Source organism: Harpia harpyja, chromosome 21, assembly GCF_026419915.1.
Source record: "Harpia harpyja isolate bHarHar1 chromosome 21, bHarHar1 primary haplotype, whole genome shotgun sequence".
Taxonomy (NCBI): Eukaryota; Metazoa; Chordata; class Aves; order Accipitriformes; family Accipitridae; genus Harpia; species Harpia harpyja.
The window spans coordinates 9,706,284-9,723,971 of NC_068960.1; the positions used below are offsets into that span (position 1 = coordinate 9,706,284).

The 17,688-nt window shown below is 35.9% G+C and overlaps 1 protein-coding gene across 3 annotated transcripts in view; it reads right to left on the minus strand.

Annotated features, from left to right (window-relative positions):
• The window catches only part of VPS35L (VPS35 endosomal protein sorting factor like), a 60,035-nt gene that overhangs the window by 27,675 nt on the left and 14,672 nt on the right, over positions 1 to 17,688 (minus strand). For all 3 annotated transcript variants that reach the window (XM_052772400.1, XM_052772401.1, XM_052772402.1), the window contains 14 exons: positions 15,549 to 15,645; positions 15,088 to 15,135; positions 13,947 to 14,040; positions 11,610 to 11,687; positions 11,111 to 11,233; positions 10,347 to 10,393; positions 8,069 to 8,180; positions 7,746 to 7,862; positions 7,324 to 7,377; positions 6,819 to 6,899; positions 5,895 to 5,957; positions 4,741 to 4,826; positions 3,597 to 3,677; positions 1,078 to 1,141 (listed from right to left, as the gene is read on the minus strand). In XM_052772400.1, the coding sequence (XP_052628360.1) occupies positions 1,078 to 1,141; positions 3,597 to 3,677; positions 4,741 to 4,826; positions 5,895 to 5,957; positions 6,819 to 6,899; positions 7,324 to 7,377; positions 7,746 to 7,862; positions 8,069 to 8,180; positions 10,347 to 10,393; positions 11,111 to 11,233; positions 11,610 to 11,687; positions 13,947 to 14,040; positions 15,088 to 15,135; positions 15,549 to 15,645 (1,145 nt within the window). The remainder of the gene's footprint in view (positions 1 to 1,077; positions 1,142 to 3,596; positions 3,678 to 4,740; positions 4,827 to 5,894; positions 5,958 to 6,818; positions 6,900 to 7,323; positions 7,378 to 7,745; positions 7,863 to 8,068; positions 8,181 to 10,346; positions 10,394 to 11,110; positions 11,234 to 11,609; positions 11,688 to 13,946; positions 14,041 to 15,087; positions 15,136 to 15,548; positions 15,646 to 17,688) is intronic.

Consider the following 17,688-nt stretch of genomic DNA (forward strand, 5'->3'; position numbering starts at 1 on the left):
TCCTAGTCTCAAGAAAACTTCTCTAAAAATATAAAATTTTCCACAAAAAAGCCTGACTGTAAAGATGAGTGTTACAACTGGTTTTCCCTACACATCTTAATGTCAGCTGGTTTAAAATTTATAACCAGTCATTTTGCTGCTATGGGATTTTTTTTCCCTCTAAACTAAGACCATAAAGCCACATCAAATATTATTAAATGTAGGAAATCCTCCTAAAGGAAATTATACAATATTATATTGCATACAAAGCTTAATAAAGCAAAATTATATTAAAAACATATTAAATCGCAAATTATTATAGCGGAAGAGAAAGCAACCATCTAGAGAGAAATTCATAGAATTGTAACAAAGGACAAAGAGGACAAGTAGAGACAAAGCCTGTCAGCTCTGACCATGTGAAAGAAAAGCCAAGCATTAAGAGTACCTGGTTAGAGAATAAAAAAAGGCTTGATAACATCTTCCTAAAACAACCTGACATCTCAAACACAACAGACAAGAACAAAAGATTTTATTGGGATAAGAGGGAGGGAAGGGTTAAAAATTAATTTCAAGGCGAAACAACTGGAGTTTTTGTGGGACTACTATTTTGATGATACAAATTATCTTATTTGTAAATTAAAATAAAAAGAGATAAGAATAACATACAAGTTATATTTATTTTGTGTTTTTTAAAGCTGGTATTGGTTTCATTTAGAGCTGGGTAACGGAACTTCATTCACATAAATCACTGATCTCTCTGATGCTATAATAGGCAAGACTTTAATTGCTGTTTAACTTTTAAATACTTATCATGTTTTACATGAGATTTAAAAAACTAGCAGAAAATATGATTAAATAAACAACATGTGTACTTTAAACTCTCAAGACTGCACCATGTCAGCTTCAACAATGTATGATATTGCCTTCAACCCATGCATACTTATTTCACTAAAATACACCAGTTGGGGTTTTCAACGGTCTTAAGCAAGTCAGACACAGTCTCTGATTCAGCTACATAAACACCTGTTTCTCATGGGGATGTCATGAAAATCCAAGCTATAAGGTACACCCCAACAGTTGCACACAATTGTCACTCACCATTTTTATAAATCCATTTATCAAAGCTGCTAACATTCTTTTCTCATCCTCAAGTGTTAGTGCACTGTAAGAGAAAATTTACATGGTAAATTTTAGAATATTACTTATTTATCTGTAAAGGTTCAAATGATACATACTAATTATATAGAGTTATGTCCACATAAAGTATTTATTGCATACTAAGACCACTAAGCTCATAATTTCAGTTATAAAGCAATAACACAAATTTTAATATGAACATCACCAAGTCAACCATGCACCAAACTATATTCCAAATTTAAAAAAAAAAAAAAAAAAAAAAAGGTAAAAATTCCTAAGAGTGTCTTTAGATTTTACAGAAACTTGGATTTTGGCATCAGGAAAAAGAAGCTAAGCTTATGTTCTTTACTGCAGCAAGCAAACACCTTCAGTCTTATGTTACAACATGAGAACTTGAGTAGGAACTGATTATAAAAACCTAAAGAAATTAGTAAATCTATTCTTAGAAGAAAGTTAGCCTATTTAAGGGGAAAAGCTTTTAAAATACACTTTAGATATTATATGTAATAGTTAATGTATTTATTTTAGAAACAGCATTAGTTTATTGTTTTGTTTGGTTTTTTGGTTTGTTGGGGGTTTTTTGTTTTTTGTTGTTTTGGGGTTTGGGGGGGGGGTGGTGTTTAACTAACCCTGCCACATAATTGAAAAAATAATTAACATCACTGTTATGGTGCTGCCTTTTTGATGTTTTAGTAAGAACCAACCTAAACTGGTATGTAAAAAGAGTTTCTTTTCAAGATTATCACAGATACATGTTCTATAGCAAGAGTCCAAATCTGATTTGAAACAAATTTACATCATATGAAAATCCAATAAGTCAAACCTGCTTCAGTGAAAATGGATAGACAAAAAGTTAAATTACAATTAACTAATACAATTTAATCCTTTTACTATTATGTACTTGGCTCCAGCTTTGACCTTTAGTATATCAGTTACCAATTTACTAGCTCAGACACCAGATGGGAAGAGAACAATAGTTTTATTATACAAATTCAGTAACGGAGGAAAGAAAATCTCAGCATGATTAGCTCATTAGTGCATTGCCAATCAAAAGAGTCAACTGATGGGCTCTGAAAGGCTCAGAAGACTTGTAATGAGATCTCCAGGTCAGTTATAGGTTTCCAGTTCAATTCTGAACCAGACCCCTACCAGTCTGAAGGCTGTTATCCTCCAACAGCTGTTATGGTGGGTCAGCGAGCCCTACACAATGGGTTGGGAGTTTCCTGAACCAGGATGTAAAAATAGATACAGAAGTTACTTTAAGGCAGTTAGAATTTATGATGACTGGCCGATAAGAGATGACACAACAGAACCAAGCTAACGATGGTTTAAGGGATTTTAAGGAACCCAGTAAACTATCGAATTGTTTTGGCAAAACGTCAGAGGAAGCACCAAATATGGATTGCCATAAAATGCTTAATTTTTTAAAATAAGCTGGTTTAGCTTCAATATATTGTTCTATTTAAAGGTTGAAGCAGCTTTTAGTGCAACATACAGCCAAATAAGGTGCTTTAACCCAAAATAAAGCACTCTAGCTGGTATAAATTGGAATTACATGCCAAATCTGACTACTTTATTGGCAGTGAATCTTGCATTCATGGCATATCAAGGCTGAGAAAGTTTCAAGTTCCTTTACAGTGTCTGCCATACTAAAAGGCTCTTGGCTCAGAGTGCCAAAAGAAATGGTGCCCTTACAATTCTACTCAACCCAAAACAGAAGAAAAAAAAAATTTTTTGCTCTTAAGATCTAAAATTTGCACCAATATGATTCTGGCTCTATTTGCAATCCGACACAGATTTCTGTGTGATTTTTTGCTAGTTACCTACAAACCACAACTATTTTCCACATTGCACAACCACTACTCAAACAGTGAGGGTGCAACAGGGCATACAGGCTCCGGAACAACCTCAGCAAAGTCAAGGGGACAAAAGAAGAGGATGATTTAGGGGAAAGACACAGATGGTTCAAGAGCTTGTCCTCTGCTCTAGCTTCCCCTACTCAAGTTCCTAGAGATCTTCCAGGTGTCCTTTTAAAGATTTCACATCCCTTTGTAATGGCTGAAAAAAGTGACCCAAAAAAAAGTATAATTGAGTATGGCAATCTGTGCTTTAATAGCTACATATTCACTTATATCTCAAAAATAGTTTATGATTCACTGTAACTCAAAGATTACATTGGTTTCACTCTCAAAAACATTCTTAAAAGATTGGATTGTTTAGTGTCTTTGCTTCACTAGAAAACTCTACAAAACCATTGCTAGTTTCCTTTTAAAATTCTGCTTCACTATTCAAAATAAAGCAGTAATTAAAGAGCAAATGGTACGTGCTGCCACTTCACTGCACAGCTCTTCCCTCACCACTAATTGGATTCGTGTCTTAATCCACCATGAAACAAACAGCCTCAGAAACATAAAACTGTATACCAAGCAGCCAAACTTTGCATAAACGATAGTTATTAGAATGAGTAAAGTAAATCTTACTTCACAGAATCATGCATTGTCTTGCAGATATGCAGAAGAGCATTAAGTATAACAGGATCTTTTGTAGATTCCTGCTGATGCCTATAAAATGTTTTAGAAAAAGCAATGAAAAATCCTGCTTTGTCAAAATGAAAAACAATGAATAGAATAACACCAATTTAATGCATAATTCCAATCATCAGCATTGTATGACACTACAGAAGCTTTAAATTCATTTTTTAACCAACAGAACTCCAAAAATCACATGGTTAATAGACATACAGTTCCAACAAATGCCAGTCAAGAAATATTATCTTAATACAGGGAGCTTTACTGCCAAACCACAGAATCTGACTCCTTAAGAGACACAATAAGCTAGACACGTGATACATTGAGGCAATCTAAGATCAAAACAAAGCAATCCTAGATCTACCAAGAAGTAATATAGTTTTTTTCAGTTACTGATGGACAGACAGGAAAGATAAATGTCACGTTTAGGTACAGAGGCACACGTGCAGTGGAGCACCACTAGGATGATTAAGGGGCTGCAGCATCTCTCATAGGAGCAAAGGCCAAGAGAGCCGGGACTGTTTAGCCTAGAGAAGAGAAGGCTTGCGGGAGCTAAGCAGTGTATATAAATACCTGAAGGGAAAGTGAAAAAGGAGAAAAAAAAAAAAAAAAAGAAGTTTCAAGGAACCTGTTAATTATTTGAAAAGAAAAGGACTGTTTGACTTTTACAATATTTAAAGATGAAGCCTCATCTTCTAAGTTCATTTTCAACTGTGGAAATACCCATTTTTCTACATAATGGAGCTTGTAACAAGAGTCTGTCTCTCTTCCTCCATTATACCAAGGTCACAGTTCTGTGCTGTCACATCAGCTGGAATATGAAATAAATTTCATAAACCAACTAAGGCAACATAAATTTAAAAAAGCTCAGAGAAGAACTATTCTGTTAATCCACAGCAAGTCAGCATCAATATGATTACGTCAATTTCAGCTTGCTTTGACAAAATTTACACATTTTCATTTTTCTTCCCATAGCCTAGCCTGGAACACCTTCACAAGCTAAGTGGCCTATATACAGACTCATCTTCTCTAGCAATCTTTCAGTACATTCCCCAGACCCTCCAGAGTGCATTTAATCTCAATATTCTCTGCTTACTTAATAAAAGATTCCATAATGCACTTGCAAACCTCCACTCTCACACTTTCCTTCTGGAACATATCCAGAAATGGCAAGAATTTCTCCTGAAAGTACAAATACATAAACAAGTAAAATTAGGTGTTTTACAAACAACACACTAAAACAATGAAAATTTTGGATAAGTTTTATAATCATAGCTGGTTTAGTTAAAATTATTTAAATCTTTTTTGAAGACAGCAATTCATCTTGAAGGATGAAGGAGTGGAACAAATGGAAAAGCACAGATGGCTGAAAGGCGTATCAGTTTATTGATTGCACAGATCCAGAATAAAACACAAAACACAGAACTGTTTGAATGAAATGTTGCAAATTTTTTAAAAGCTATCATACACTTGAAATAGCTTAAGATCATGACAAATTCAGACATCTATGGGAACAAAAGGTAGGATATTAAAAATAATGAAAACAGGCCACACACCAGCAACCATTTTACATTTATCCAGGGCAACTTATGAAGGTCCAAGACATTAAAATTTTCTTCAAAGATAAGGGTTTAAGGTTGTTAAGATACTGAAATACTTAGTTTCAGTATCATCTCAAGAATATAGCACAGGTAAGTTTTTCAGAATTATCTAAACAATTTGCGAACAAGACTTGACTACAAATCCACAGGGTCAGTCTTGAATTTTACTCTTCAACTGGTTTCAGTACTTTGATACCTGCCGTCTTTGTTCCTCATTCTCTACCTTATATAGTCTCTGACCTCTCTAAGTTTCACTTTGTTTCAACGCCAAACTTAAGCCCTATGATAGAGCATGTTAAGTATATATAATAACATAGAAACAGATATCAGCAACTACACGAACGCACACACAAATAAATGGTATTTTATCTTCCATTGATTGTCACTTATGCCATAGTAACAAACAAACTTAGAGAATGTAACAGCCTAAGGAAAAAAGTACAGAAAATTGGAATTAGAATAATGAATATTTAAGTAGTAAGCAGCAGAGAGCTTCCAAAACGTTTCTGCACTTACTATCTACTTGATAAAAAGTCCTCTCACTATGTGAGCTTGCAAACAATCTAAATATCTAAGTCAGGTAAATTCTCTTGCAGAAACAGTGCAAAATAGTTCTTCTTAAAAATTTATTAAACAGAGTATCACTTACCACTGAAAAAAGCAGAGAGAAGTCATAGATATAGGTAATAACTTTTTGAATAATTGACTGCAGCTAAAGGGAAAAGAAAAGAAAAAAAGAGGAAAATTATTGTAATACAAGTTAAATTACGACTATCCACACCAGAGATTATTCTTCTCTAGTTATTCATAGAAAACTGGGTTGGAAGACACTTCAAGCATTCATCAGTGTAATTTCTTTCCCTAAAGCAGGATCAACTACAGCTATGCTGTTCCTAACAGATGTTTTTCCAACATGCTCTTCAGAACTCATATAAATAGAGGCTGACCAGCCTGCCCAGGCTTTATTTGTTCTTTACATTTACAGCTAGGCAGATTTTTCCAATTTATAGTCTGCATATCCTCCTGCTCTCTATTTCTAAGAAGAAACAAATAAACAAACAAAAAACCCCACACCAGTTTGTTAAGTCTTCTTTTGCAGGCACTTTATCTATCCTCCAAGTAACCACAAAAACCTTCTTTTAGAACCTCTTCAACTAATCCATATCTCACCTGGCATGCAGTCTCAAGAACTGGACACAGTAATTCGCTGAAGCCTTAACAATGCCAAGTAGAGAGATGGATTATTTTATAGTTTACTTCTGTTTAAACAGCCTGCCATGATTGCTAATTTTCTTCAGCAGAACACCACTGTTGATGTAGGAGTTAACTATTACTACTTCTAAATACATAAATCATTCTGGTTTAGCATTTCTCTGAACTGAAATATTGATGTGCAGGAAAAAAAGGAGGAACAAATCACAGCATTACACTGTTCCAAAAGGCTTCCCAAATTATAGCCAGTGTTTAAAAATAATTATTTTGTGGTAACAGACATCAGTAATGTTTAAGAATTAACTTCATCTAAGAAAACGCACATCAGATTTTTACAGATTTGGCAAAATAAATTATTTACCTGTGGGTAAGCATCTTCAAATGCTCTATCAGGAGTCATGTGTTTGATAACATCAGCCAAAACCGTATTGATCTCTCGATTCTGTGTAGCGAAAAATGAGGTTACAAAATACAATAATGAAATCAGCACATAAATCAAGTCACTGAAAACCAGTTGGATAATTTATTTCCATTTGCCAAGGCATCAGCTTTCTACAGAGCTCTAGTTAAGCCAGGAACTTCAGCCATAGTTCCAGTAAATCCTTTACTTAAACTGGTCCATCTGCCATTAAAATAAAAGGGTAAGAAATATGCAGTGCTGGGGAATGGTGAAGACTCCTTCAAAGCTGCATCTTTTGTCCCTATTCATCTCTCATGAAGGGAAATACATTTTTTTTTAATTCACTACTGAAGTCCTACACACTTATATTGAATAGCCATAGCTTTTCCATTTTTAATACCAAACTGCTAATATAGCCACTTAGTATCAGAAAACCTTCAAAGGAAACAAAGTAATTTTCACATACCGTAAAATGTCTGCATGTATACTCCACCCACACTTCAGCACAGTTGATATAATCCTAGAAATACATGTCTTATGATTACCAATATTTACAGAAGGTTACAAGAAATACACTTGCAAAAAAATACACTTGAAAGAATTAAATCCTGGAGGTATGATTCATGCAGACCTAAAGTTCTAGCACTAATGACAAACCTCAAAAGTTGCTTATGTAGAATTACGTTATACAGAATTAAGTTATGCTTAAGTAGAACTCAGAAAAGCAGGGATTATATAAAGATAATACCAGGCATCATATTTTTTGGCAACTGTGTGTATCTAGAAAAGGTAAACCGTGTCACGCTAAGCATATGCTTACTGAACAACTGGCTACAATTTTGCCCTAAACACAGATCAGTAGTTGAAACAGAATGCACAATAACTCACCTGTGGGTTCTTCAGCTTCGTTATAACCTTCCAGGCTTCGTTTAATATTTGAAGGCGATCATTTTCAGGAGGATCAGCCAATGCCAAGTTTAATCCCAAGGAGCGAAAGAGGAGATGCTGAAAGTTAATGAGAAATTTTAAATTAAAAGCAGAAGGTGCATGTCCATCCAACACTGCTCTAGCAAGTACACTGTGCAGAAATATTTTTTGGATCATAGCACCCTTTATTTAAGTGATGTGCAAGTTATGTAGGCAACTAAGAGTATAAAGAACTCTGTCAGACAAGGAACAGGAATTGTTACAAATTACATACGAAAAGTTACCTTAGGGAATCCAGATTCATCACACTCTTTAATCATGCCAATGAAGTCCATAGATCTGGCAGCAATAAATTCTGCTCTGAATGCTGACATTACTGAATTCAACAGCAAAGCACTACAATGAACATAACATATATCAATACAGCTCAACATCGACTAGAATTCTGTTGTCCTTTCGTTTACATTAATCTGAACTTCTTAGACTAAGAACTGCCCAGCATCTATTCTAAATTTTAAAAAAAGGGGATAAGGAAGAAAAACCCCTCAAAATCGAGCTTGGATTCATGAGGATTAATAGTGCATAAGCAAAACAAGAAAACATGAAGCCATCAGATAAGTAAAAGGTAACGCAGCCTCTACAATACTTGTTCCACACAGGTTTTTCTGAAGCCATCATTTTACCATAAGTTTACTAGAAAGACAAAGTAAACCAGGAGTAGCTGACATGTTTAGAAACTTACTCTCTCTTTTTAACTACAGTTCAGAAGTATACTTTGGCAGGACAAATCTCTATTGAAGTTTTTCTCACTGAATTAAAATATATATGCATTATAAAACTCAGATTCCTAGCAGCTGCATTGTCAGGATTAAAATAAATCCAGTCATTACCATATGATAACTGGCATTGACATATTTAGACATTTATGATTAATCACTCAGACCCATATGTGTATTACTATCAAGTCAAAGTTACCAATGGAAGAGTGAACTCACTGCATTACTGTAAAACTCAGTTTACTGATACTATTATGCAAACCTAAGCAGCAAAATCTAGTATCATTCAAAAGGCAATTCCTTCGGGCAAACTCAGCCATGAGTTAGCACAGACGCTGCCTCATAAAACACTGTGTCCTTCACTAGTCTGAAACAGACAGTTTGAATACAGGGCAGTTTACCTTGAGGGAAATTCTATGGAGTGCTTAAAATAGCCCAGCGTCCTCTGTGTTTCTGACTGAGCATTAGTGGTCCCATTGCAGTTTGACTGGAATTTGCATTTTATCATTAGACAAGTACTTCCAGTTCACTTGCAATACAGAGAAGCAGGCTGCCACTTTTCACTTAGATGGTTGCAACATAGTTCATGGAACATACTGAGATTATTTAAAGATTTATATACTGATGCCTCTTGCTTTGTAATATTTTGACAGTCATGAGAAGACATAAAAACACAGAACTCCACTGTAAAAGAAAACAGCCATGCTTTATAGATCATTTAAACTGGATTATTCAACTTCCCAATAAAAAGGACGTGTCCCAGAAATATTTCTTTAAAAAAAACCCCTCATTATACTCAACATTTTGTCCTTCCTTCAAAGAACAGACAGGCACAAAGAGGAGGCACCTAGCCCATTTTTACAATGAGAAATGCTAAAAGGTGATTTAAAAATAAGTTCCACAAAACAAATCAACGCTATACAAAATAATCAATACAGCAGATTATGTGGATTGTTTTTACCCATATTATACACTCTGATACAATAGCATCTTCACATCACATTTTTAAAATCACACTTTCCCCGCACTCCTTAGCTCAGTCACAGAATGCTAATGCTGGCATTCCTCATTTAAGTGATTAACATATTTTAGTTCTTCAGCCACTGCAGAATGGACTGTGCAAAGCACATCAGAAAAAAAATAGGTAGCTGAAAACTTTCACAGAACTCAGCCTACCTACCCAATAAAATGAACTGAGATTAGCTCATCAGCAGGCCAAATTGCATTCACACAGCTCAAAGTACATCCAAAACTTTCAGACCATCTTCCTGAACTACTCACTGAGGGTGATTAGTCTGCACACAGACTTCTAGGAGACATTTGGGATACTAATTCTAATGCTGAAAAAAGCAGTCGCCTAAATATTACCATCTTCCAAAGGTGTCAGTTGCTTTACAACTTCCCTTGCAAAATGTGTGTATGGGCTGACTGCAGCCAGTGGAGGCTAAGGGGAAGGAAGGGGAGGAAAACAGAGAAAAATGAAGCACAACCAGGAATCGGAGACATGGCTGATGGAGAACCCATTACATGTCCTTAACTTCGGCTTAGGAGCCAAAATACAGCAACCAAGTTAATTAATTAACTTTTGCTCTACAAGTAATTTACCATATTTTAGAATTAATCTCTGGAAAATAGATGTTCATAATCATGATTTAGTAAGCTACTGGGAGAACAAAAGCTATACTATGCATCAAAAAAGTGTTTTCAAAAGGGAGAGAGAATTTTATTACAGGGACTTACAGGTACTCATTACAGATTCCTGTCTTCTACATCGTGCCATACTTACTTGTTCCCCAATTTTCTGCATCTCTCCATCATCTCAGTAAGCAGAACCTGGAAGAATTACTTATTCAAATTAGCGAGTAGAGACTCTGCAAATAAATTCAGCTTTAATTACTGTAGTGAAGTCTACTAAAAGCTGTTTTAATTACCTACCCAATACATTCCAATAATCCTGTCTTATCCTGTATTGACAACACAAGAAAACAATGGTGTAGTACAACATAAAAACCACCTACTGAAATAGGTACAGTGGCATTTTAATCAAAACCACCGTTTTATGGAAGTCAAATTTGCAATCCTTCAGCCATGCCATTTCTCAAAGTAATTACTATTTGCCAGCCAGGTCAATTATCTCTGGCAGAAGAGGTGAAGATTACCAACTCTGCCACAGCATGCAAAACAGACTGACTGAGATTAAAATAGCCTGTTGACTATGTTAAGCAATTACAAAGCTGCAGTTTACTCAAATCATTTTTATATCTGTATGACAGAAGAAACTAATGAAGTCAGGAAATAAAGATTAAACTAGCTAAAGGACAGCAAGAAACAAATAGGAATACTGCCTATGAATTTAAAGTGATCTAACTTGAGCTTTGTGGAAATGAACATTCTTCCTGTACAGCAGAGGGAAACAGACAGTTGTATCTAGGCTCTTTATACTCGCTTTCACACTCATGTAAGTACTGACTGAGGGGGTTTTTTAATAGGCAAAATTAACTCTTCACCCCAACACTTCCTTTAGTATCAAGAATTACCATGCTTACTTACTTCAGGAGCATGGTATGCAATACACTGTAAAATCCAGTCTATAGCAGGAGAATATAGAGTCAAATACAAAGGAATTTCCACACATTGTACTACCAGCTGATTCTGAACTGTATCCCCATGAACCTGTTGAAATAAAAGACAAAAACATGTTGCTGTGAAAAGGTATTTAATAGGAGCTATGATAAACTGGACAAAGTTTCTGTATGAATAGAAATGACAACAGACAAGATCACAATGACACACAGATATTTTGAAGCATTCCTTGCATGCTGGGGAAAAAAATATCAAGCTCGTAGCGTATATTATTAAAGTACGGAAACACGCTGCATAGAGCAGTTTCAACTTATCAGAATGTATGTAAAATTTCCCATACTGTACCTAGGTACAGGAACATCCCTAAATCTAGATTTAAGAACTTCAAAGATTTTTTAATAGTATGCGGTAGTTGGTTAAGCAGTGTATTTATGCGATTTTGCGAATAAAACCTCTATTTGCTTACTTGTTTAAATGTTAGAAGAAAGTCAAAGAAATTTTTGTTAAGGCTTTCTTTGAGTTGTGGTGCCACTTCCATCCCAACCTGTATTAACAGAAAGAGAAAGATTTTATCTGCATCTATCACCTCCTTCAACTGTAAGACAAAAATGCATTGTCTGAAGGAGTACACCTAGTCACACACAGCAAGTCAACATACAGTACTGAATCACATGCTTTTGACTGATTATTTCCTTGCTTACTCTTACAGTCACATCCACTAACTACTACCCTGAGGTAGTTACAGCTGTGCTTAAACATGGTTCTCCTAACATAAGCTCCAAGTATCTGTAAGCAGTGAGGAAATCAATGTCTACCCCAGTGCCTGTACTGCAACAGCCTATATTCATTGTATTCAGAGAGCCTACAGCAAAGTACATTTAAAAAGTCGGTCAAAGTTCAGAAATTGCTTAAAATCATGTGTATCTATTCTGTGGACAGAATAAAGCAAGGACCCCAAAGGAAAATGTGAATATATAGATAGATATAGATAAAATATTGATAAATAATACAAGGTGATGCACAAACATAAGGCCTATGTAGTTAAGCTGGAACTGCAAAGGAAACTAACCCGTACAGGACTGTTTTCAATAACACAGATAAAAATATCAAAAAATAAAAATCTGGCATATTACTAAAGAGAAAGATGCAGAAGCAAGTAAGAAGTTAGTAACAGATCAGGCTTAAAAACACACACACACACAAACAAATCAATCTCAACAGCTTAAGGTTCCCCTCTTCAAACAAACCCAGGGGTCTCACTTTTTGGGATCCCTGAGCATCTGCAATTCTAGCTGACTTCATCACAAAACAGGGATACCTTGCACAGACCCAAGCCACTCATCTATCACTTTTCTTTGCATATAATTTCCTTTCAAACCATGGAGCTAAAGAGAAATGCATCACCTTGCTGTGTAAAGATCTGGTTCTTTGGTTTCATGCAAGTGTTTATTCCCACATTTTACTATGCTGTGGCTTTAGACATCATTCATATCAATACTACAGGTTTCCTATTCCACAATTTATGTTTTTTAAAAATCTGTTTTCATTATCCTAATTGTGAAAGTATTACTATAGTGTCAGCAGGTGGAATACAGAAGATTAAATGCCTTCCATTCCAATAAGTTTTCTTATTTTAAACAGGTCAGTTTTTTAACAGTTATTTTTTACTCCAAGAAAATTTTCACTGTTTATTTCATATGATCATCTTTGTGGACAAAAAGGAGCATGCTAAGCTCTTCCTTACTACATAATTGCAATTACTATTACTAGATTATTAGTCGTAACTGCTCTATCATTATGCATCTCTTTTAGCTGTATCAGGAGCAGTAAAAGGTGGACTGTGCATACAAAGTGTTTCCTAAAAAGACTTCAGAAACCTTGCACTATGTAGCAGGAATGATTAGGCTATGAAAAAAATGCAGGCATTACTGTATTTCAAGATTCAAATAAACTAAGCAGCTCATGTATCAGAGTAGACCAGAGGTTAGCGATTACTTGCAGATACAGGAATTCAGATGGACACCCCTGAATAGTATACCAAAAGTATACTGGACAGTTTATTCAAACATAACAGATATATCAACACTGAGCAAACTCATTGCATTTCATGATGGCAGCTGATTTCATGCAAGTATTGCTAATTAGCAGCCCTACCACTTTCCAATTATAGCTGAGATCTTTGCCACTACTTCAGAAATGTATTTCACAAATATTTTTCCACTATTGATGACTTTTTGAATCATTTTAGGGTCTCTTCTTGGGTAAGTTTATCTTAGCTGAGCTGTTAAGGTAACTGCAGGAGTAGCTGAGGATAAGAACATAGCCACACTGCGCAGTCAGACAAAAACTCACTATCTGAACACTTTACCAAGCGGCTCCTCTGCCAAGGAGCTTGCCAGCCCTCTGCCTGCCAAATATGCTCTAGCAGTAGGAGAAGGAAGATAAATATAAGGGAAGTGCACATATTAACTATGAAAAGCAGCACCTAGCAATCAGACAACAGCATGTAGTCTCAAAGTCCAAACTCTCCTTCCACTTAGGTCCCTAACATTTTGCCCTACCTGAAGATGAAAAACTGGCATAAGTAGCACATAAAACTATTTTTACTTATTATAAACACTTAAAGAAAGATTCCCCATTATTAAAACAAAAGAGAAATTTTATTTTTTGGCTTGTTAGAAGGAAGAGACAGGCTGCTGACTACTTCAGATAAAAACAGTAGTTAAAAGAAATTTTCCTTTAGTGGCAGAGCTAGCTGCAGTAAATCTTTGATACAGGTCTGAAGTGATAAATGACAGCCTACCCTGCAAAGGTATGCTCTTGCATAGACTGCAACCAGTGGATCTCCAATTCCTCTAATCATAGACGTCAACCGTGGGAGACATTCCGAAATCCCCCTGTTAAGATTTTTCAGAAACAAAAATGAGATTTAACAATCAATAACAGAATTGTATCACTTACAGATAATTCAGTAGCTGCCTTGTAGATTGACAATTTGAGCATGAGTTATGGAAACACCTACCAAAGCAGCAGCCTATTAGCACAAAATTTTATTTCAGAAGTAAAATTTTATGTGTATAGTAACACATATCCTATATTCAGATTGCAGTATTTGCTATTAAGAGTAGTGCAGATAGCCAGGCTGGATGCTTGGCTTTTAAAAGACAAGCACATCTAAAAAACTCCTCCGCTAGTTTGGAGGAACAGCAGAGCTACAGAAGGGCTGTAATTCAATGTGAAGAAAGCAGCCGCTTAAGGCAGAACTGGCAGAACTCCTTTTATGTCTCATTTTCCCACAGGTTCTTTTTGACAAAGCTGTACTAGTGCCTGGAGATGAGGCCCATCAATTCCAGTAAAAGAACTGCTTTTTAGGGATAATGAAGTTGTCACTATAGTAGCAATTTGGCTTACAACACTCATTTCAAAATATAACTGAAAAAGAACGATTACATGTGAAGGAACATTTTCAGCTCAGCAACTGACACTGTTTGGCAACATATGAAGCTTATACCAAGATTTTAAATAGATAATGGCTCATTGCTCCTAAATTGTTTCTCCAACACTGTCTCTAGCAATATGACACATCAATATTTTCCTTTTAGTTTTCTATCCCGTCTTTTTGCCACATTCCACATCTCTCAACAATCTTGCTTCCCCCTCTGCCATCTGAAGCCACTGTTTTTTAATTTGCAAACTCCTGATGTCAGAATTATACATATATTCCAAAACTGCGAGCACTATTGCATTTCAAATTGTATCACAGTTCACCTTTAATTTTTCTATGGCATTCTCACTAAAAACTCCAAAACCTCTCAGTACTGCTTCTTCTCAGATCTATTGAGACCCTATCCACCATTAATCACAGAACTTGCATGCATAACTCCTTAAATTAGTTTATAAGCCTGCCCATTCACTTCCTTCCCATGCTTAACATTTACTCTTACGTTTTGGATAGGAACTTATTGCACTTCAGTATTGCTGCTTCCACGTAACTAAAATGAAGTCAAGTTAAGGAACAAAACTAAGATGCATGCCATTTAAAAACACAAAACCAAATTTGTATACCGAATACACATTGAAGGAACTATTTCAAGGCCTTCTGTAATTAATCTCAGTACACTTTGTTGATCTTTGATTTATCTACAAGATTTCTATTGTTTCAAAAGTTTTCACACATCAACTCTACTCTATCACTGACACCCTGCTCATAGCCAATAATTCAGCATTCAGTTTACTATGAAACATGATTCAAAATTAAATTCAAAACATACAGCCTGAAACAAACAAAACAGTCAGTATAAACATCAGATGGCTGTGGGTTTTACTGAAACAAACATGTTCATTTTTTGAAAAGTCTATGAAAAACCTGCAGACACACTCTAAGAGTCTCATTTGACAAGGATACAATCTGGGAACGAGTTCTCTGATTGAAGCAATCTTGAAAAACCAGTTTAAGCAAGTTTCTTTAGCCGTATCATTAACACTCTCTGGAGAAAAGTTATCTGGGAAAAAAAACAACCACCCAGAAATAGTTACATTCTTTCTGGAAACAAGTTACTTTTCATTCTAGGTTTAAAATTGTATTCTCTTTCTGTTCAACAAGAAATTAGGCGCACCATAATAAACCAGGCAATATGTTTGCTTTTCAGCTCTCTTGTGCAGCAGTAAGAGCTGAGTACACAGCAAGAGGTAACTAGACCTTCCATCTTGCATTAAGTAACATTGCAGAAGCTGAAGTCAAGCACTCAAAGCTAATCTCAGATCTGCTACTTTGAAATCTAACCTCTGCCTCCCGCCAAAAGCAGAAATAGTGAAAAAAAAAATATAGGGAATGTGTAACAAATACATGTATATAAATCTGTAACAAATGCATACATATAAAAGAGATTTAAGCACTTGAATTCTTTACTTTAAAAGGCTAATATAATTTTATTATTTAAAGCTATACTGCAAGAAGTCGGAAGTATTAAACACTGACAGAACACTTGTTTTTGTACGCTAAACATCTAACACTGCAGTGCAGTTCTTTCCTCATGAGCTCTGGGACTATCTGTGTCAACTGCCAGCAGGAAAAAGCTGCCACCCCAGGGTGGAACAGATGGGTTATGGGGACAGTGCTCTGGTCAGGTGGGCACACAGTTGCATGGCTAAATGCCTCCTCTTTCTCTGGATTGCCTGGAACAGAAGGCAAAAATAGGCTTTTTGGGATCAACTCACGTCTGAAGCAAGATGGTTGGGAAGGATGGGTCCCTCTTCTCTCAGTGATAAAAGCAACACAAGCAGCTTCTGCTGTGAACGTCTGCTTATAAACTCCTTGTGAAACAGCTTTAAAATACCAGTGCTCTCCCACCCCTGCCCCAGAAGGTGAGAAGCTCCCTTTCTGCTCCACAAGAAAGTTTCCAACTTCCAAGACAAGAGAAGCCACACACTAGATGCTGCCTGTGTACAGGAAGATGCTCCTTCTCATCTAGGACCACAGGAGCTCTCGTCCAACTTTTTTTTGCTTGGTTCCCACGGGATAAGCACGGACATTGGGCCTGAAATCCCTGGGGGTTCACATTGCCGTGCACAGCAAGCACAGCACAGATTTCCCTTCTCCCTCCCACTTTTATAGCTGCTCGGGAAGTTCCCACCAGCAATGCTCCCAGCAGCTGTACAGCTGAAGTGTGAGCTCAGCTCTTCAGAACGGAGGTAATTGTGCCCAGTAATCGTGACATGCTACGGGAACTGTCTGCCTTCATTAATGTTTGTAAGAACAGTTTGTCAGATCTGCAACAACCAAATTGATCTTAAGTATTTTCTGTAAGTTTATTTAAAATTTAAGTATTTGTTGGTTTCAAGCTTCTGGCTCAAATTCTGTGGATTTAACTGCAACCTACTTGTACTGTCGCGTTGCCAACTACAGAGTAAGAATGTTTCGTATTTCAAGCACATGCAGTTAATGCACTCCAAATTGCAAGGAAATGTCTGTATTTCTATGGAATGTTTCGGTGCCTTCCTAAAGAGGTTCTTCCATACACATTTGTACTGTAAATGTCAAATTAGACTTTTACATTGTGTTGGAACTTCAAATAAAAAAAAAAAAAAAAAAGGGCCCAAGTTAGAAAGATTATGCTATCGTAGTCAACTGATCGCAAACTCAATGACAGCCTGCTGCTTCTTCCAAAATTCTTCCCTAATTAAAGCAAAACTATCAAGTTTCCAATGTAGCAACAAAGACATCTACTTACCAAAAATTGAGACTCTCTGCTTTGTTAAATTTGTACCATTGGCTTTAAGCTATTAAAATGTAGTACTTTCAGAAAATAGCATATGCTAAGAAAAAAAAGGAAAAAAAAGTCTTCCTTCACCTAATTTGGACATTCATCTTTAATCCTCCCTCTACCTATGTATCATTCTTTGTGATTTCAAGTGTCAGGAAGACCCAGTTTATGTTTAGTAACATCAAAGCCACAAGCATATTTTATTATACCTTAGGTATATTCTTCACAGTTAAAATGGAAATTAGCATAAACACTGTGAATGGTGGAAGCTGTAAGCAATGC